We start from the raw sequence: 21,064 nt of genomic DNA, 5'->3' as shown, positions 1-21,064 counted from the left end.
TGCCTCACCAGAGTGTGTGAGTGGAAGAGAAGAGAGAAAGAGAGAAGCAGCCCACAGCACTGATGAGGACACTCCATTCTCCACAACCCCCAGGAAAAAAAAAGCACTTAAGAGAGACAAGGCCTCACAGAAAACAAATTTTTTAGAGCACTGTCCCCAGATAGCACAAGAAGCTGCCAAAGGAGTTCCTGGTGCTCTCCCATGAGGCTGTGTCTCTCCTATAGACTGAATGTTAGTGTTCTCCCAAAATTCATGTACTGAAATCCTAACCCCAAATGTGACGGTACTGGGAGGTGATTAGGTCATGAAGATAGAGGCTTCATGAATGAGATTAGTGACCTTACAAAAGGGACTGTAATCCCAGCACTTTGGGAGGCTGAGGTGGGTGGATCACCAGAGGTCAGGAGTTCAAGACCAGCCTAGCCAACACGGTGAAACCCTGTCTGTACTAAAAAATACAAAAATAAGCCAGGCGTGGTGGCGGGCACCTGTAATCCCAGCTACTCAGGAGGCTGTGGCAGAGAGAATTGCTTGAACCCGGGAGGCAGATGTTGCAGTAAGCCAAGATCACACCACTTCACTCTGTCCTGGGTGACAGACAGAGACTCTGAGTCAAAAAAAAAGGGGGGGGGGGGGGGGGGAAACTCCTGAGCGTTCCCTCACTAGACACCAAATCTGCCAGCACCTTGATTTTGGACTTCCCAGCCTCCAGAACTGTGATAAATAAAATTCTTTTCTTTTCTTCCTTTCTTTTTATTTTCTTTTCTCTTTTTTCTTCTCCCCCCATCTCTTCCTCTCTCTTGCTCTCTCTCTCCCTCCCTCCTCTCTCTGTTTCTTTTAGACAGTCTTGCTCTGTCACCCAGGCTGGAGTACAGTGGCATGATCACAGCTCACTACAGCCTTGACCTCCTGGGCCCATGCAGTCCTCCAGCCTCAGTCTCCAGGGTAGCTGAGACTCCAGGCACATGCCATCACACTCAGCCAATATAAAGACTTTGTGGAGATGGGGTCTGTTTGTTGTCTAGGCTGGTCTCAAACTCCTGGGCTCAAGTGTTGCTCCTGCTTTGGCCTCCCAAAGTGCTGGGATTGTAGGAGTGAGTCACCATACCCAGCTGAGAAATACATTTCTGGTTTTTGTAAGCCACCCAGTCTATGGGAGTCTGTTATAGTAGCCCGAATGGACTAAGACAGTCCCCAGGGAAAGTCTTTCTGGCTTGGTCCATGGGCAGATGATTTCCTCACCCCCACAGTGCAGACCCCAGTGAGAGGTCCTCATCCACTGGCATTTCAGCTTTAGTTATTCTCCTTTGGAGATTTTATGTTTTGTTTGAGGGAAGGACACTATTTTCTACAGTGTCCTGGAAGAGATACGCTGACACAAAGTGCAAGCCAAAAGCAAAGGAATCAAAAGTCATAGCCTTCCTTCCTTTCCTATCTTTCTGATTCTAGTGCTCTGGCTCCAGTCTGGGGACATCATGTGGCCAGCAGATAAAACCAACACTCACAGAGGCCTCACTGCAATACATACTGTCTGAGAGGACAATATTTAACCAAAGAACCTCAAGAGGCTGAAACCCTGCACTCCAAACTCTGAATCTTGACTCAAAAGGCAAACATCAAAGTAACTCTGGGTAAGAAGATAAAAGCTCCATGATGCAGAAAGTGAGGGCCCATAGCTTCTTATTTATTTATTTATTTATTTATTTATTTATTTATTTATTTATTTTTGAGACCGAGTCTCGCTCTGTCTGCCAGGCTGGAGTGCAGTTGCGTAATCTCAGCTCACTGCAACCTCCATCTCCTGGGTTCCAGCGATTCTCCTGCCCCAGCCTCCCAAGTAGCTGGGACTACAGGTGCCCGCCATCATGCCCAGATAATTTTTGTATTTTTAGTAGAGACGGGGTTTCACCATATTGGCCAGGCTGGTCTCCAACTCTTGACCTTGTGGTCTGCCTGCCTTGGCCTCCCAAAGTGCCAGGATTACAGGCGTGAGCCACTGTGCCCAGCCTTATTTATTTATTTTTGAGACAGAGTCTCGATTATCACCCAGGCTGGAGTACAGTGGCACGATCATGGCTCACTGCAACCTCTGCCTCCCGGGCTCAAGCGGTTCTCATGCCTCAGCCTCCAAATAGCTGGGATTACAGGTGCGTGCTACTATGCCCAGCTAATTTTTGTATTTTTAGTAGAGACAAGTTTTCACCATGTTAAGTAGGCTGGTCTCGAACTCCTGACCTCAGGTGAACCATCCACCTCAGCCTCCAAAAGTGCTGAGATTATAGGTGTGAGCCACCACACCCGGCCACCCATAGCTTCTTAGTGGTCACTTGGCACAAACAGGGAACCCCTGTCCCTGCCACTATATTAAGGACAACCACCAAAATCAGAAAGAAAGGGTACCTCATGACTTTAGGGCTAGCTGTGTCCCATCAAAGCGGAAGGCCAGGTCCTGGCCTTAGCATAGGACCTTATCGGACAGTAACAAGGGGAGAGGCTTCAGAGTGAGAAAACCAGTCAGGCGTGGTGGCTCAAACCTGTAATCCCAGCACTTTGGGAGGCTGAGGCGGGTGGATCACTTGAGGTCAGGAGTTCCAGACCAGGCTGGACAACATGGTAAAACCCTGTCTCTCCTGAAAATACAAAAATTAGCCGAGCGTGGGAGTGCACACCTACAATCCCACCTGCTTGGGAGGCTGAGGCATGAGAATCACTTGAACCCTGGAGGCGTAAGTTGCAGTGAGCCGAGATCACACCACTGCACTCCAGCCTGAGCGACAGAGCGAGACTCTAAGAAAAAAAAGAAAGAAAAAAAAGTGAGAAAACTGGGCCTGGTTTCAGCTCTGCCATGACTGGCTGATCAACTCTGGACAAACCACCACGCCTGTCCTGGCCTCTGCTTCCTTATGCATCAACAAGAGGGTAATAATGCCCATCACAAAGGGCAGTGGTGAGGCTCAGAAAGCATATTAGTAGACCATGTGGAAGAATTCTGCTTGCCCCTGTTTTGAAGGAGCGATTAATCATGTATAGAAATTAGGTGTGAGTCTCAGGATGATAAAGACCAAGGTGGGTGATATTAAGATGCAATTCCATCATTGCTGCTGTGATTATCATCACCCTTGTATTCTTCTGATTTCCTCACCTCCTACTTTATTTAATGCTTTCAGCAACCCTGTGAGGAAGGTAAGGAAGGGCAAATAATTATGATGTCCATTTTAGAGGGGAAAGAAAGGCAAGAAGAGTTTAAATATACTGTCAAATGCTGCCTGGCTGGTTTGCATGACAGGGCTTTCTCTTCAACCTAGTTCAGGAGCTGAATGTCCCCATCTTCAGAATAGGTGCTAGTCAACAGCAGAGCTCTTCTATGGATGAATTGTAAGACAAAAAAAAAAAAAAAAGAGAGAGAGAGACTTGTATATTAGGAGATAAGAGACATCAAATAATGGGTATGAGGGTTCTTTCTGGGGGTAATGACAATATCCTAAAATTAGATTATGGTGATGGCTTTACAACTCTGTAAATACAGTAAAAAACATATATTTGTACACCTTAAGTGAATTTCATAGAATGTAAATTATATGTCAGCCAGGCGCAGCGGCTCACGCCTGTAATCCCAGCACTTTGGGAGGCTGAGGTAGGCTGACTGCTTGAGCTCAGGAGTTCGAGACCAGCCTGGGCAACATGGCGAAACCCCATCTCTACTAAAAATGCAAAAATTAGCTGGGTGTGGTGGCGCGTGCCTGTAATCCCAGCTACTCCGGAGGCTGAGGATCACCTGAACCTGGGAGGCAGAGGTTGCAGTGAGCCAAGATTCACACCACTGCACTCCAGCTTGGGTGACAATGTGAGACCCTGTCTCCAAAATTAAATAAATAAATAAATAATATTCCCAACAAAGCTGTTAAAGGAAAGGACATAACATTTTTTTTAATGGGCAAGATGAAACTACTGTGGCTATGGATGCATATTTGAGTGATAAAACTCTAAAGAAATGCAAGGAAGTGATTAGTGTGAAAGTCAAGACTCCTTTCAGGCACAGGGAGGGTTTTGTGATTAGAATGGGGCACAGGAAGGAGCTTCTGGGGTGGGTAGTAGGTTCTATTTCTTGACCTGAATGATAGTTACAAGGGTATTTACCTTATAATAACTCATTAAGCTCCACATGTTTCATGTAGTTTTCTGTATCTGTTTTCTTATATAATAAAATGGTTGTTAAAAATAGGGGAAATCAAGTATGAAATAACACCCTGTGTCAGACATACTGTAGGGTGGCCCCCATGAGCCCCACTTCCTGGCATTCATGTCCCTCTATAATCCCCTCCCCCTGAGTGTGGGTGGTACTGTGACTTGCTTCTAATCAATAGAAGGCAAAGGCAATGGGATGTACATGATTACGTGTTTATGTGGTTATGCTATGTGAGATTTTGTGTCATCTAGCTAGGAGACCCTCCCCTTTGTTGGCTTTGAGGAAGCAAGCAGCTGTGTTGCAAAGGCCTGTGGAGTAAGGAACTGAGGGTGGTCTCCAGCCAACAACCAGAAAGAAACTGAGGCCCTCAGTCCGGCAACTCACAAGGAACTGAAGGCTGCCAACAACCATGTGAGTTTGGAGGCAGATCCTTTCCCATTCGAGCCTCTGATGACCCTGTGTCCCCAAATGACATGTTGAGTGCAGCTTGTAAAACTCCGATATAGGAGCCTCAGCTAAGCTATGCCCTGACTCCTGACTCACAGAAAGTGTGAAATAATATATATGTGTTATTTTAAACCATTAAATTTGTGGCAATATTCTTACATAGCGATTGATAAGTAGCAAATTGTGTTTAGAGATCCTCTGAGACTCTCCTCAGGTTCAGTGATTCACTAGAAGGACTCACAGAATTCAGCAAAGCTGTTGTACTCATGGTTACAGTTTATTACAGTGAAAGGCTACAGATTAAAATCAGCAATGAACAAAGGCACAGGAGGCAAGGTCCAAGAGAACTTCCAATTATCCTCTGCTGGCAGAGTCTTCAGGATAATGCTTAATTCTCCCAGCAATGATGTGTGGCCACAATGATGTGTGCACAAAGTATTACCAACCAGGGTAGCTCACCCATGCCTTGGTGTCTAGGGCTTTTACTGGGGATTGGTCACATAGGCTTGCTTCACTGCCCACATGGCTGACTTAGTCTCCTCAGCTTGACCTTGTGAGGTCAAACTAATACTGCATGGCCCAAGGCCCACAGGTAAACAAAAACACTCTTATCAGGCAGGATATTCTAATGGCTTAGAGGTTACCTCCCAGGAGCCAGGCAGGGGCCTGTCCTTTATTTGGAATGTCCAGGGTTCAAACATCCCAAGTTCATCCTGTATCACACAAAAGGATTAACTTCAAAAGTGGTATTCTTGGCCAGATGTTGTGGCTCACATCTGTAATCCAGCACCTTGGGAGGCTGAGGTGGGAGGACTGCTTAAAGCCAGGAATTCGACACCAGCCTGGGCAACCTAGTGAGATCCAATCTCTATTGTAATTTTTCTTAAAAGTGGTATTCTTTTTTTTTTTGCTGTTAAAAGGAAGTGCACCTTTATTAAATATCCCTTGGCTAAAAGTGGTATTCTTAAGTTACTACCCTGATTGATGACAGGGAGAGAGACCAGGAAACCACTGTGTTGTAATCCCTGAGGAAACCTTATACCTTTACTTGCTTTATTATCAGGTAATTTCCAGGATGTAAGCCATACAGCCAGAAGGCAGGGTGCAGAGGAGAGGAGGCAGAGATGGCACACTCATACAGAAGCTTCTCCTGATTGTCCACTGAATAGAAGGCAAGCTTGCCCTCCTCAAGGTTCAGCCAGATGCCCACCACCCCAGGTCTGTCTGAGCCAAGGACAGTTTCCTTGACCATGTGCCATGCAGAGAGCTGGTTAGTCCCCTTCCATTCCACACAACAAGAGTCCATAGTCCTTCCCAGGACCTGATCACGGCTCATCTCCCAGGAAGCCACCCCAACTGCCCAGTGGCTGCAATTCCTAGTGTCCACTTCCCAGTAATGCTTTCCAGAAAAGAGGGCCTGGGAACACAAGACCTGGCTGGTAGAAAACCTCTCACAGCTCCAGCGATAGGGCTGTAGGCGGTGAGACACAGTCACTGTACGGGAATCCGTGGACACCTCCAGGCTGCAGGAAAGGCTCTTCAAGTTAAAGGTTGGATGGATGGCCCCTTTGGAAAAATAAAAAGAACACCAAGAACATGGCCAGTCATCTTTTGACCATCCATGCTAAGAAGTCTTCCAATAGCAAAAAGCAACTTTGTATCTTTTGGTGTGATGTTTCACTCACACTGGCATTAAAATTGGTACATCACCCAACAGGAACAAATGATAAATGTTTCAGATGATAGATATGCTAACTACCTTGATCTGATCACTATGCATCATATGTATTGAAACATCACTATGTATCCCATAAATATGTACAATTATTACATTTATTTATTTTAAAAATTTATTTAGAAAAGAAGCAGGATTTTGCCATGTTTCCCAGGCTGGTGTTGAACTCCTGAGCTCCAGCAATCCTGCCATCTCAGCCTCCCAAAGTGCTGCGATTACCGGCATGAGCCACTCTACCCAGACTATACAATTATTATATGTCAATTTTAAAAATCAGGCCAGCCTGGCGCAGTGGCTCATGCCTGTAATCCCAGCACTTTGGGAGGCTGAGGTGGGCAGATCACAAGGTCAGGAGATCAAGACCATCCTGGCTAACACAGTGAAACCCCATCTCTACTAAAAAAAAATACAAAAATTAGCTGGGCGTGGTGGTGGGCGCCTGTAGTCCCAGCTACTAGGGAGGCTGAGGCAGGAGAATGGCGTGAACCCAGAAGGTGGAGCCTGCAGTGAGCCGAGATCGCGCCACTGCATTCCAGCCTGGGCAACAGAGCAGGAGCAAGACTCCGTCTCTTAAAAAAAATAAAAATTAAAAATAAAAATAAATAAGTAAGTAAATAAATAAAAATCAGGCCAGTTCCCTCAGCCCGGTGCACTGGCTTACTCCTGTAATCCCAGCACTTTGGGAGGCCAAGGTGGGTGGAACACTTGAGGCCACGAGTTCAAGACCAGCCTAGCCATCATGGCCAAATCCTGTCTCTATTAAACATACCAAAATTAGCTGGGCGTAGGCCAGGCGCGGTGGCTCACACCTGTTATCCCAGCACTTTGGGAGGCCAAGGCGGGCAGATCACAAGATCAGGAGATCAAGACCATCCTGACTAACACGGGGAAACCCTGTCTCTACTAAAAACACAAAAAATTAGCCAGGATGGTGGTAGGCTCCTGTAGCAGAGTTTGCAGTGAGCCGAGATCACACCACTGCACTCCAGCCTGGGCGACAAGAGCGAGACTCCGTCTCAAAAAAAAAAAAAAAAAAAATTAGCTGGGCGTGGTAGCTCATGCCTGTAATCCCAGCTACTCGGGAGGCTGAGGCAGGAGAATTGCTTGAGCCTGGGAGGCAGAGGTTGCAGTGAGCCAAGATGTGCCACTGCACTCCAGCCTGGGGAACAGAGAAGATTCTGTCTCAAAAACAAAACAAAACAAAACAAAAGAAAACAAAACAAAACAAAACAAACAAACAAACGGTGGCCTACGCCTATTATCCCAGCACTTTGGGAGGCTGAGGCGGGCAGATCACGAGGTCAGGAGTTTGAGACCAGCCATGGCTAACCTGGTGAAACCGTGTTTCTACTAAAAATACAAAAAATTAGCCAGGCGTGGTAGCATATGCCTGTAATCCCAGCTACTCGGGAGGCTGAGGCAGGGGAATCATTTGAACCCAGGAGCCAGAGGTTGCAGTAAGCCGAGATCGTGCCATTGCACTCCAGCTTGGGCAACAAGAGTGAAACTCCTTCTCAAAAAAAAAAAAAAAAAAAAAAAATCAAGCCAGGCACAGCGGCTCATGCCTGTAATCCCAGCACTTTGAGAGGCTGAGGTGGAAGGATCACTTGAGGCGAGGAGTTCCAGACCAGCCTGGGCAACATAGAGAGACCCTGTCTCTACAAAAATAAACAAGCAAACAACCAAAAATTGGTACATCGACTTGCAATTTTCTATATATACGTCTGATATTATTATATCAACAATACCCCTTTCCAATATTAATTTTTACTAACCCACTAGTCATATTTTAGGAAGCCCTCTTGGCATCCCACCCAGCAAAGTCATCTCTTGCTTTTCTCAACACCTCTGGTGCTTTATCTGTTCTCTCATGATACTTACCAGCTTCTATCTATCTACCTACCTACCTACCTACCTCTCTCTCTATATATATATATTTTGAGACGGAGTTTCGCTCTTGTTGCCCTGGCTGGAGTGCAATGGCACGATCTCAGCTTACCACAACCTCTGCCTCCCAGGTTCAAGCAATTCTCCTGCCTCAGCCTCCTGAGAAGCTGTGATTACAGACATGCACCACCATGCCCGGCTAATTTTGTATTTTTAGTACAGACGGGGTTTCTCCATGTTGGCCAGGCTAGTCTCGAACTCCCGACCTCAAGTGATCCACCTGCCTCGGCCTCCTAAAATGCTGGGATTATAGGCATGAGCCACCGTGCCTGGCCCATCTTCTATCTATCTAGCTGTTTATACCTTCCCAGTTAAACTGAAACTTCCTGATTAAGGACCATATCTTATTCACTTTGTATATTTCATACAGTTTCCTATTGAGTGAATAAATTGCTAACTCTTATAAAACATGACTACTCTAGGTGTTTTACTCATACTCACTCACTTAACCCTCATAGCAATCCCACAAGAGAAGTACTATAGTATCTCCGTTTTACAGATGAGGAAACCCAGGCTCTAGGAGCTTAAGTGACTTGTTCAAGATCACACAGCTAGTTAGTGGAGCTGCTGGGAGTCAAACCCAAGCAGTCTGGCTCCGGGATCCATGCTCTTAAGGACTACCCCAGACTGAGATGGCAGAAATATCTCAGTAGGTTTAGGAAAAGGCAGTTGGTTGTAGTTGGTGGCCACAGCACAGATGCAGAAATACCTCAGCAGGTTTGGGTATTTGGCTGTAGTTGGTGGCCACAGCAGAGAGGCTCAAAGGTTGGCTGGACTCTTGAGTGCTCTTGGGTCTAGAGTCTCAACCTGCTTTGCCTTTGCAATCAGCTCCCCCCGTGGAGGGACCTGGTAAAGGGAACACACCCATGTGCAGTAAGCCAAGGAGTGGCCCTAGCAGTAGGAAGATGGACATACGATGTTCTCGAAGCTCTGCTCCACAGCAAGCCAAACCCAGGTTTAAAGTGGACCACATACTTACACTGAGCAAACTGAGAAGCTCTCTTGGGTGCAAGGTGGCTCTGGTCAGGCAATGGGCATGAGGAGGAAGATGGGGCTTCTGGGAGTTCTCCTAAATAACAAAAAAATTAAGAGAGGAAAGTCCCATCAGAAAAAGGCAAACTGAAGGTATCCAAACATCATGATCAAGGCACATGGCTTGTCTTCTTATCATCTGCACATTTTTCAGTGTCAGGACTAGATCAGGCAGAGGCAGTGCCTGCAGCCCAGGTGTGTGTACCTCTATGTTCTCACTGTGGACTTTTCACTCTTTCTTCACTAAGCTCTCAGCTCCTTGCTGGGAAAGATCTCGTCCATCTGTGTGTTCTAAGCACCAAGCCTCATACCAGCCCCATAGATAGAAGGTGTTTTATGCACACTCATAAAATAAAATTAACTATTACAGTTCCAGGGGATTGCTGCACCCTAACACCTAGAATATCCAGGACCCCCAAGTCAATGCTTTAAACAGGCATTAAACTGGGTAACATGAGTTGGTGTGAGACTCATCACCACTGCTGACACCTCCTAATTCCCTCTCAATGTGCTAAAGTTTAATTATTAACTTAAAGCAGTCACGTGTGCTACAGTGCAATGACCATGTCAGGCAGATGATAAGTAAGGGAAGTCCTAGAGTGCAGACTTTGAAAGCAAAATCTTGTCCTATTTGTATCTTGAAGTGCCAGCAGCTGAAGTGAATCTAAGACTCTGCCTGAGAAGAGACAAAAGACCTTGTCTAGGGTGTGCTTGTGATAACTTAGGTCATGAGAGCAAGAGAGCTGCCTGTCAAGAGGTCATCCTCAAAGTTCAGGTGGGAACTGAAGCAATCCATGTGTCCATAGAAAGAGAAATGGATAAAGAAATGTGATGTATACATACAATGGAATATTATTTAACCTTAAAAAGTGACAAATTATGGCCGGGCGTGGTGGCTCACACCTGTAATCCCAGCACTTTGGGAGGCCAAGGCGGGCAGATCACAAGGTCAGGAGTTCAAGACCAGCCTGGCCAATATGGTGAAACCCCATCTCTACTAAAAATACAAAAATTAGCCAGGTGTGGTGGCATGCAGCTGTAGTTCCAGCTACTTGGGAAGCTGAGGCAGGAGAATCTCTTGAACCTGGGAGGCGGAGGTTGCAGTGAGCCGAGATCATGACACTGACTCCAGCCTGGGCAACAAAGCGAGACTCCATCTCAAAAAAAAGGTAATGAATTCTGGCTGGACGTGGTGGCTCACGCCTGTAATCCCAGCACTTTGGGAGGCTGAGATGGGCAGATCACCTGAGGTCAGGAGTTTGAGACCTCCCTGGCCAACATGGCAAAACCCTGTCACTACTAAAAATACACACACACACACACACACACACACACACACACAATTAGTCAGGGGTGGTAGCACATGCCTGTAATCCCAGCTACTACTCAGGAGGCAGAGGTGGGAGAATCACTTGAATCCAGGAGGCAGAGGTTGCAGTGAGTCGAGATCGTGCCACTGCACTCCAGCCTGGATGATAGAGCAAGACTCCATCTCAAACAACAAAAAAAAGTAACAAATTCTGATATATGCTACAACATAGGTGAGCTTGGGGAATATTACACTAAGTGAAATAAACCTCTCACACACAAATATTGTATGATTCCACTCACATGAGGTATCTAGAATAGTCAAATTCATAGACAGAAAGTGGAATAGTGGTTGCTGGGTGTGAGGGGGTTGAGGGAATGTGGAATTGTTGCTTAATGGATATAGAGTTTCAATTCTGCAACATGAAGCAAGGCATGGTGGCCCATGCTTATAGTCCCAGCTAGTTAGGAGGCTGAGGCAGGAGGATCACTTGAGGCCAGGAGTTCCAGACCAGCCTGGGCAACATAATGAGACCCTGTCTCTACAAAACAATTCTTTTTTTTTTTTTTTTTTTTTTTTTTGAGATGGAGCGCTCTGTCATCCAGGCTGGAGTGCAGTGGCGCGATCTCAGCTCACTGCAAGCTCCACCTCCCGGGTTCACGCCATTCTCCTGCCTCAGTCACCTGAGTAGCTGGGACTATGGACGCCTGCCACCACGCCCGGCTAATTGTTTGTATTTTTAGTAGAGACAGGGTTTCACCATGTTAGCCAGGATGGTCTCGATCTCCTGATCTTGTGATCTGCCCACCTCAGCCTCCCAAAGTGCTGGGATTACAAGCCAAACAATTCTTTAAATAGCTGAACATGGCGGTGTGAGTCTACAGTCCTGGCTACTGGGGAGGCTGAAGCAGGAGGACTGAGTTTACAGTGAGCCATGGTTGTGCCACTGTACTCTAGCCTGGGCAACAAAGTAAGACCTATCCCTAAAATTAAAATTAAAGTTACAGGCCAGGCATAGTGGCTCACACCTGTAATCCCAGCACTTTGGGTGGCCAAGACAGGTGGATCACCTGAGCCCAGGAGTTCAAGACCAGCCTGGCCAACATGGCGAAACCCTGTCTCCACTAAAAATACAAAAACAAATTAGCCAGGTGTGGTGGTGGATGCCTGTAATGCCAGCTACTCGGGAGGCTGAGGCAGGAGAATCGTTTGAACCCAGGAAGTGGAGGTTGCAGTGAGCCAAGATCGTGCCATTGCATTCCAGTGTGGGCAACAAGAGTGAAACTCCATATCAAAAAAAAAAAAAAAAAAATTAAAGTTACAAAAAAGAAAATGATCTGGAGATTGGTTATATGATAATGTAAGCACACTTAACAGTACTGAGCTCTGAGCTGCCTACTTTTTTGTTGTTGTTGCCAAGGTTAGAGTGCAGTGGCCTGATTTCAGCTCACTGCAACTTCTGCCACCCAGGCTCAAGTGATACTCCCACTTCAGCCTCCCAAGTAGCTGGGATTACAGGTGTGCACCACCACAGCAGGCTAGTTTTTGTATTTTCGGTAGAGAAGTGGGTCTCACAGTTACCCAGGCTGCTCTTGAACTCCTGGACTCAGGTGATCCGCCCACCTCAACCTCCCAAAGTGCTGTGATTACAGGTGTGAGCCACTGCACCTGACTGAGCTGTCTACTTGAAAATAGTTAAGATAGTAAATTTCATGTTATATGTATTTTCACCAAATTTAGAAAAACACAAAATTCAGATGAATATCACTGTTCTCCTATTTAGCTGATAGGATTGTTACTTATTGTTAATTAGTGTTTTAAAAATGTTTGCGCACCGTGGCTCACGCCTGTAATCCCAACAATTTTGGGAAGTTGAGTCAGGAGGATCACTTGAGCCCAGGGGTGGGAGACCAGCCTGGGCAACATGGCAAAACCCCATCTCTACAAAAAGTACAAAAAAATTAGCTGAATGTGGTGGCACACGCCTGTATTCCCAGCTACTTGGGAGTCTTTGGCGGGAAGATCACCTGAGCCTGGGAGATCGAGGCTACAGTGACTGCGCCACTGCACTCCAGCCTGGGTAACAGAGAACCTGTCTCAAAATAAAAAAATTAATGAAGTAATTAATTCAGCAGAATGCAGATTATAAACAAAAGAAAAAGAAAGGAAAAAAAATGTTATAAACGTTTGTAAGACCTACTGAAGTTATTTACTTTTTTTTTAAATTAACACTCCCTAATACTTTTATCTCTATTGATGAGAGAAATAATCTACACTTAACCATGGAAAGTGATAATTTTTTCCAAAGAATCATGGTTATCCAGTTAAGAGCAACATTTTAAGCAGAGCAACATCCTTAAACATGAAAATGCTATGAGATATGTCTATAAAGTGACACTACACAAATCTTATTTAAAATTCGCTAGGGGCTCAGTGTAGTGGTTCATGCCTGTAATCCCAGCGCTTTGGGAGCCAAAGCACAAGCATTGCTGGAGGCTAGGAGATCAACACCAGCCTGGGCAATAAAGTGAGATCCCTGTCTCTATTTACAAAATAAATAAGGCCAGGCGCAGTGGCTCACGCCTGTAATCCCAGCACTTTGGGAGGTTGAGGCAGGCGGATCACCTGAGGTCAGGAGTTTAAGACCAGCCCGGCCAACATGGCAAAACCCTGTCTCTACTAAAAATACAAAAATTAACCAGATGTGGTGGCGGCAGCCTGTAATCCCAGCTGCTCAGGAGGCTGAGGTAGGAGAATCGCTTGAACCTGGGAGGCAGAGGCTGTGGTGAGCCGAGATCATGCCACTGCACTCCAGCCTGGGCGACAGAGCGAGACTCTGTCTCAAAAACAATAATAATAATAATAAACAACAAATAAAACAAAATGCACTAGGATACATGCTGAGATATACTTGAAATGAGTCAAAGGTTTAAATGTAAAACATGAAACCAAAGATTTAAATGTAAACTGTAAAAGTAAAAACACACACATATACCTGAGAAAATTCCTTTCTAAACTTCAGGGGGTTGAGTTTTCTAACTAAAACTTAAAATCTACAATGCATAAAAGAAAAAACGAATAAAATTTACTACATGAAAATAGAAGCAAGACCTCTTCTCCACAAAAAAATAAACAAAAAATTAACTGAGCGTGGTAGCGCCACCTGCAGTCCCACCTACTCAAGGGGCTAAGGTGAACTAATTGCTTGAGCCCAGGAGTTCCAGGCCAGCCTAGGCAACATAGCAAAACCCTGTCTCCCCCCAAAACACAAGAATTAGCCGGGCGCGCTGACACGCGCCTGCAGTCCCAGCTACTCAGGAGGCTAAGGAGGGAGGATCACTTGAGCCTGGGAGGTCACGGCTGGGGTGAGCCATGATCGTACCACTGCACTCCAGCCTGGGCAACAAAGTAAATCCTTGTCTCAAAAAAATAAAAAAGAAATATTTAGAGCCCAGGAATTGCCACAGCACTCTAGTCAACCAGTCTAGGCAACAGAACAAGACCCTGTCTCCTGTCTCTAAAAAAAAAAAAAAAAAAAAATTGAGGCCAGGCATGGTGGTTCACACCTGTAATCCCAGCACTTTGGCAGGCAGAGATAGAAGGATTGCTTGAGCCTAGGAGTTTGAGACCAGCCTGGGCAAAACAGTGAGATTTCATCTCTATAAAAAAATTACATAAAGGCCAGGCACGGTGGCTCATTCCTGTGTAATCCCAACACGTTGGGAGGCCAAGGCAGGTGGATCACCTGAGGTCAGGAGTTTGAGACCAGCCTGACCAACATGGAGAAACTGTCTCTACTAAAAATATAAAAATTAGCCAGGTGTGGTGGCACAGGCCTGTAATCTCAGCTACTTGGGAGACTAAGGCAGGAGAATCACTTGAACCTGGGAGACAGATGTTGCAGTGAGCCAGATCGCACCTTTGCACTCTAGCCTGGGCAACAAGAGCGAAACTCCTTAAAAAAAAAAAATTATGTAAATTTAAAAATGTCTATATGGCATTATAAAACCTGTAAAAGATACATAAAAAGACAAATGACGTATTATGGAACAAAATTTGCAATTCATATAACAGACAACAGATTAATCTCTTTAATTTACAAAGAGCTCCTAAATGTCAATTTTTAGAAGACCAATAACACAAGATATGAAAGACAATTCATGGAGAAACACAAATTAAAAGTGTAGTATAGGCCAGGCATGGTGGCTCATGCCTGTAATCCCAGCACTTTGGGAGACTGAGGCAAGCAGATCACCTGAGGTCAGGAGTTCAAGACCAGCCTGACCAACATGGCAAAACCCCGTCTCTACTAAAAGTACAAAAATTAGTCAGGCCTGGTGGTAGTGCCTGTAATCCCAGCTACTCAGGAGGCTGAGGCAGGAGAATCACTTGAACCTGGGAGATAGAGGTCGCAGTGTGCTGAGATTGCCCCACTGCACTCCAACCTGGACAACAAGAACAAGATTCAGTCTCAAAAAAAGAACAAAAAACAAAAAAAAAACAAAAACGTGCAGTCTACTCTCACGTCAATATATTTTCTTGAGTCAGAGTTTCATTCTAATTGCCCAGGCTGGAGGACAATGGCACAGTCTTGGCTCACTACAACCTCTGCCTGCCGGGTTCAAGCTATTCTCCTGCCTCAACCTCCCAAGTATCTGGGATTACAGGCACCCACCACCAAGATTGGCTAATTTCACATCAATATTTTGACCCATGAGATTGGTTTAAAAAAAAAAAGGCAAATGTCTGCCAACACACTCAGTTGGCAGGTTGGGGACACACACTTTTTCTGTGGGAGTGAAGACTGGTATAACCCAACAGGAGGGTGATTTGGCAATGTATATCAAAATGACAAATGAATTCACCCTATGACCCAGCTACCTTCACTACAATTTGAGCTATAATTATATCTGCACCCATATGAAACAATGTACATGCAGTTATTGATTTCAGCATTATTTGTCACTGTAAACAATTGGAAACAATCATGCATTCACCTGTAGAGGACTGAGTAAATAAATGTTGGCATACCCAGATACTGGAATACTGAGCAGCTGTAAAAGGGAAAATGTGGCCAGGCGTGGTGGCTCATGCCTGTAATTCCAGCACTTTGGGAGGGTGAGGCAGGTGGATCACAAGGTCAGGAGATCGAGACCATCCTGGCTAACACAGTGAAACCTTGTCTCTACTAAAAATACAAAAACTTAGCCAGGCGTGGTGGCGGGCGCCTGTAGTCCCAGCTACTCAGGAGGCTGAGGCAGGAGAATGGCGTGAACCCGGGAGGCGGAGCTTGCAGTGAGCCAAGATCGCACCACTGCACTCCAGCCTGGGCAACAGAGCAAGACTCTGTCCCAAAAAAAAGGGCGGGGGGACACGCGGAAATGCTCTAGGTACTAAAAAAAAGCAAAGAAAAAATGTCCTAAGTAGTGTACTGTAAAATGAAGATGTATTAAGTAAAAGACAAAAGCAAAATGCAGGACAATATACATAATGTGCTATCTTTTGTGTATAAAAAAAAGATTGGGAGAAAGAAGAATATAAATTCATATTTGCTGACATTTGCATAAATAACTTCTGAACACTCAAAAAACTGTAATAAAAGTGGTACACTGGCCAGGCGCGGTGGCTCAAGCCTGTAATCCCAGCACTTTGGGAGGCCAAGACGGGCGGATCACAAGGTCAGGAGATCGAGATCATCCTGGCTAACACGGTGAAACCCCGTCTCTACTAAAAAATACAAAAAAACTGGCCAGGCGAGGTGGCGGGCGCCTGTAGTCCCAGCTACTCAGGAGGCTGAGGCAGGAGAATGGCCTGAACCCGGGAGGCGGAGCCTGCAGTGAGCTGAGATCTGGCCACTGCACTCCAGCCGGGGTGACAGAGCAAGACTCCATCTCAAAAAAAAAAAAAAAAAAGTGGTACACTGAGATGAGAGAATGGGGCAATTGGCAAGGATGGAAGAGAGATTGGGCTGTATGCCCTTTTTATACTGTTTGTTGTTTTGTTTTTTGTTTTTTAAGACAGAGTCTCGCTCTGTCGCCCAGGCTGGAGTGCAGTGGCTGGATCTCAGCTCACTGCAAGCTCTGCCTCCCGGGTTTATGCCATTCTCCTGCCTCAGCCTCCCAAGTAGCTGGGACTACAGGCACCCGCCACCTCACCCGGCCAGTTTTTTTTTTTTTTTTAGTAGAGACGGGGTTTCACCGGGTTAGCCAGGATGGTCTCGATCTCCTGAACTTGTGATCCGCCCGTCTTGGCCTCCCAAAGTGCTGGGATTACAGGCTTGAGCCACCGCGCCCGGCCTGTTTTGTTTTTTTTGAGACGGAGTTTCGTTCTTGTCACCCAGACTGGAGTGCAGTGGTTTACTGCAACCTCCGCCTTCCGGGTTCAAGCGATTTTCCTGCCTAAGCCTCTGGAGTAGCTGGCACTACTGGAGCGTGCCACCACGTCTGGCTAATTTTTTGTATTTTTCGTAGAGACGGGGTTTCACCATGTTGGCCAGGCTGGTCTCGAACTCCTGACCTCAGGTGATCCACCTGCCTCGGCCTCACAGAGTGCTGGGATTACAGGCATGAGCCACGGCGCCCAGTCCTGTTTTGATTTTTGAATAAGAAATTTTAAATGTAACCCTCCAAAATTTAATAATTGATCTTAAATTCGTATAAATAAATAAAATCACTAAGGAACCCAACCTAAGTTTAGAAGCACACAGGATACGAAGGTGCTTCTTTCTCAGATAATTTTTGGAACAATAAACTGCTCTCTAATTGTTTTCCTTAAGAAACTTTTCCCAAGGAATCATGCTTCTCCACTTACACAAGAAATGATTCTCCTTTTTTTTTTTTTTTTAGACAGAGTTTCATTCTTGTTGCCTAGGCTAGAGTACAATGGTGCAACCTCTGCCTACCAGGTTCAAGTGATTCTTGTGCCTCCACCTCCGGAGTAGCTGGGATTACAGGCACCCACCACCACGTCCAGCTAATTTTTGTGTTTTTAGTAGAGACAGGGTTTCGTCAGGTTGACCGGGCTGGTCTTGAACTCTTGACCTCAGGTGATCCACCCGCCTCAGCCTCCCAAAGTGCTAGGATTACAGGCATGAGCCACTGCGCCAGCCAGAAATGATTTTTAAAGTAGCATAAGATTGTTTAAATATGAAAATATAGCCGGTCGCGGTGGTTCAAGCCTGTAATCCCAGCACTTTGGGAGGCCGAGACGGGTGGATCACGAGGTCAGGAGACCGAGACCATCCTGGCCTACACAGTGAAACCCCGTCTCTACTAAAAAAAATACAAAAAACTAGCCGGGCGAGATGGCGGGCGCCTGTAGTCCCAGCTACTCGGGAGGCTGAGGCAGGAGAATGGGGTAAACCCGGGAGGCAGAGCTTGCAGTGAGCCGAGATTGCGCCACTGCACTCCAGCCTGGGCGACAGAGGGAGACTCCATCTCAAAAAAAAAAAAAAAAAAAATTGAAAATATAAAGGATATAAAAGCTATCAGAAGAGGAAAAGCTATAGAAGAAATGCCTCTAAAGCATATGAAGCTAGCAGTGGCTAGAGCAGGAGGAAGAACCCTGGGAGATCAGATAGAGCTAACATCTAATGTCTGACAGGAGGGTGTTAGTTATTTTTCAATAACTCTGGAAGAACAACAGAGAAACTACAGGATCAGGACAGAAAGGTTCTTTTCTATATTGTACTGTTTAATATTAACATTAACATACTCCCCAGAGATTATATCTTAATAGACTGTATCAAGAACTAGTTACAAAGTGGCATGCTGGTTTTATTTGTTTGTAGACAAGATCTCCCTCTGTTGCCCAGGATGGAATGCAGTGGCATGATCACTCAGCCTTGAACCCCTGGCTCAAGTGATCCTCCAGCCTCAGCCTATGGAGTAGCTGGGACTACAGGTGTGCACCAACACATCTGGTTATTTTTTATTTTTTGTAGAGGCTGGTCTTAAACTGCTGGCCTCAAGAGATCCTCTCACCTCAGCCTCCCAAAGCACTGGGATTACAGGCATGAGCCACCGCACTTGGCCTATATGCTTTGTTAAGAAAAACATTTACAGCCAGGTGTGGTGGCTCACACCTGTAATCCTAGCACTTTGGGAGGCTGAGGCGAGCCTTGAGGTCAGGAGTTTGAGACCAGCCTGTCCAATGTCGTGAAACTCTGTCTCTACTTAAAAAAAAAAAAGAAAAAAAAGAAAAGAAAAAAAAAACCCGTGAAAATTAGCCAGGCATGGTGGCGCACACCTGTAATTCCAGCCAAGATCGCACCACTGCACTCCAGCCTGGGTGACGGAGTGAGACTCTGGCTCAAAATAAAACAAAAACAAAAACAAAATAATTAAAAAAAAAAAAAGGAAGACATTTACTAGTTAAAAATGTAAGGCTGTGCACGGTGGCTCACGCCTGTAATCCCAGCACTTTGGGAGGCTGAGGAGGGCAGATCACGAGGTCAGATCGAGACCAGCCTGGCCAACACGGTGAAACCCCATCTCTACCAAAAACACAAAAAATTAGCGAAGCATGGTGGCAGGCGCCTGTAGTCCCAGCTACTTGCGAGGCTGAGGCAGGAGAATGGCCTGAACCCGGGAGGCGGAGCTTGCAGTGAGCCGAGATGGCATCACTGCACTCCAGCCTGCACGACAGAGCGAGACTTCATCTCAAAAGAAAAAAAAAAGAAAAAAAGAAAAAAAAATGTTTAAGTGGCCTTTTCGGAATCTCTGCAGTAAGATTAACGTTAACACTTGATCAGTAAGGACCTGGGTGCATGATCTTCAAAAATGAGTTTCTATCTATTAAGGACTTGTGATACATCACACCTTCAGTCATTGCCGAAAACATATTCAGCCACAAAATCACTTCAGCCCACCCCTACCTGATTCATGACACCACAGTGGTAATATAGCTAGACTCTGGGATCCTGTCCCCAGAGAACAAAGCCGTGGAGCACTCTGCCACTCCCCGCAACTTCCATATTTAATCCTCCTCCAATAAATAAGAGCAGCTCACCCTGCGTTTGTGCTTCAGAAGCCTCTTTCCGGGTGACGTTTTCTCGTAATTTTTTCTGAATTTCTTCTAGGTCTCGGAGAATATCTCTGATTTTCCCTGCAGCTGTGTCGGAAATCAACAGCTTTGGAGAAGCCATGGAAAGATCCACCCCAGAAGAAAAAACTTATTGATGAATCATTTAAAACTGAATAAATGGAAGTCCCCTATGCAGTCTATCAACTATTATATTCAAGTTCTTTTATTCATCTATAATTTTCTATGTAATTCCCAGCAAGTTTTTAAAAACAAAATTAGGCCCTCAAAAAATATGCCTTGAAAACAATCTGGAATAATACATAACTACAGCAAAAATATAAAAGAGTGGTTATTTCTGGGTGATGGAGTTATGGAGCATTTTAATTTGCTTTATTTAATACTATGTGTTTTCTAATATTGTGCACAATAAACATGGATTTCTTAGGTAATACCAAAAAAGTGTAACATTTTTAGGCACATCTTATAGGGGCTTTATAAAGTAAATACTTCAGATAGTTACTGAGATAAACCATGGAGGTCAGAATAACCTTTTCAGCTGGGTGTGGTGGCTCACACCTATAATCCCAGCTACATGGGAGGCTGAGGTAGGAGAATCACTTCAATCTGGAAGGTAGAGGTTGTAGTGAGCTGAGAAGATCATGCCACTGCACTACAGCCTGGGCAACAGAGCGAGACTCCATTTAAAAAAAAAAAAAATCATTATATCATGTCGCTTCCCAAGAGCTACCTCTCAAATTGCCTGCATCTAGGTCCTGCTTTCTGAGGCCTCCAACACATGCTCCCTGATTTTCTTTAGCCTCAGGTCCTGTTCCTCCCCAATACAGCCCTTTATCTGCTTACCAACTTCAACCCCTGACTTTCCTTCCCACCTTTGCATAATCCACTCCCCATTCTTTCCACCAATCAAAATATGGTAGTATTACACTTATTGAGTGTTTTCGACATGCTAGGTATTGCCCTTCTCTCATTTGTATAACAACCTCACAAAGTAGGTTTAGCAACCTGTAAAAAATCCCCATTTTACAAAAGAAGATGAAGTTCATGAAGGTTAACTAAATTGCCACAGTTAATTATAACATCCCACATTTTAACATCACTCAAGCACTTTTTTATACCTCTTTCAATCCTCACAATAAACCAATGATGTGGCAGGCCCTGTATCATTATTTCTTTTTTTCTTTTTTTTTTTTTTTTTTGAGACAGTCTCCCTCTTTTGCCCCGCCTGGTGTGGGGTGGGGCGCTCTCGGCTCACTGCAAGCTCCCCCTCCCGGGTTCACGCCATTCTTCTAGTGAGCCGTGATCGCTCCACTGCACTCCAGGCGCCCGCCACCTAGCCCGGCTAGTTTTTTGTATTCTTTTGAGT

General features: G+C 45.4%; 1 protein-coding gene and 1 long non-coding RNA gene across 4 annotated transcripts in view; one reads left to right on the top strand and one right to left on the bottom strand.

Moving 5' to 3' along the window:
- LOC111520243 overlaps positions 1-19,885 on the top strand; it is a 35,370-nt gene extending 15,485 nt beyond the window's left edge. The window contains exons 3-6 of one of the 2 annotated variants that reach the window (XR_002724614.1): positions 1,450-1,631; positions 4,438-4,597; positions 5,697-5,851; positions 19,736-19,885. This is a non-coding gene — a long non-coding RNA (uncharacterized LOC111520243). The remainder of the gene's footprint in view (positions 1-1,449; positions 1,632-4,437; positions 4,598-5,696; positions 5,852-19,735) is intronic. The other variant, XR_002724615.1, reaches the window with a different exon arrangement.
- The window catches only part of RNF135 (ring finger protein 135), a 28,020-nt gene continuing 11,847 nt past the window's right edge, over positions 4,892-21,064 (bottom strand). Inside the window, exons 2-4 of one of the 2 annotated variants that reach the window (XM_023182846.2) lie at positions 19,666-19,786; positions 9,295-9,384; positions 4,892-6,199 (exon numbers count right to left, since the gene is read on the bottom strand). In XM_023182846.2, coding sequence (XP_023038614.1) covers positions 5,670-6,199; positions 9,295-9,384; positions 19,666-19,786 — 741 coding nt within the window. In that variant the 3' untranslated portion in view covers positions 4,892-5,669. The remainder of the gene's footprint in view (positions 6,200-9,294; positions 9,385-19,665; positions 19,787-21,064) is intronic. The other variant, XM_023182847.2, reaches the window with a different exon arrangement.

This window comes from Piliocolobus tephrosceles, chromosome 16 (assembly GCF_002776525.5).
Source record: "Piliocolobus tephrosceles isolate RC106 chromosome 16, ASM277652v3, whole genome shotgun sequence".
In the NCBI taxonomy this organism is placed as follows: Eukaryota; Metazoa; Chordata; class Mammalia; order Primates; family Cercopithecidae; genus Piliocolobus; species Piliocolobus tephrosceles.
This window is presented reverse-complemented; position numbering and strand designations above follow the sequence as displayed.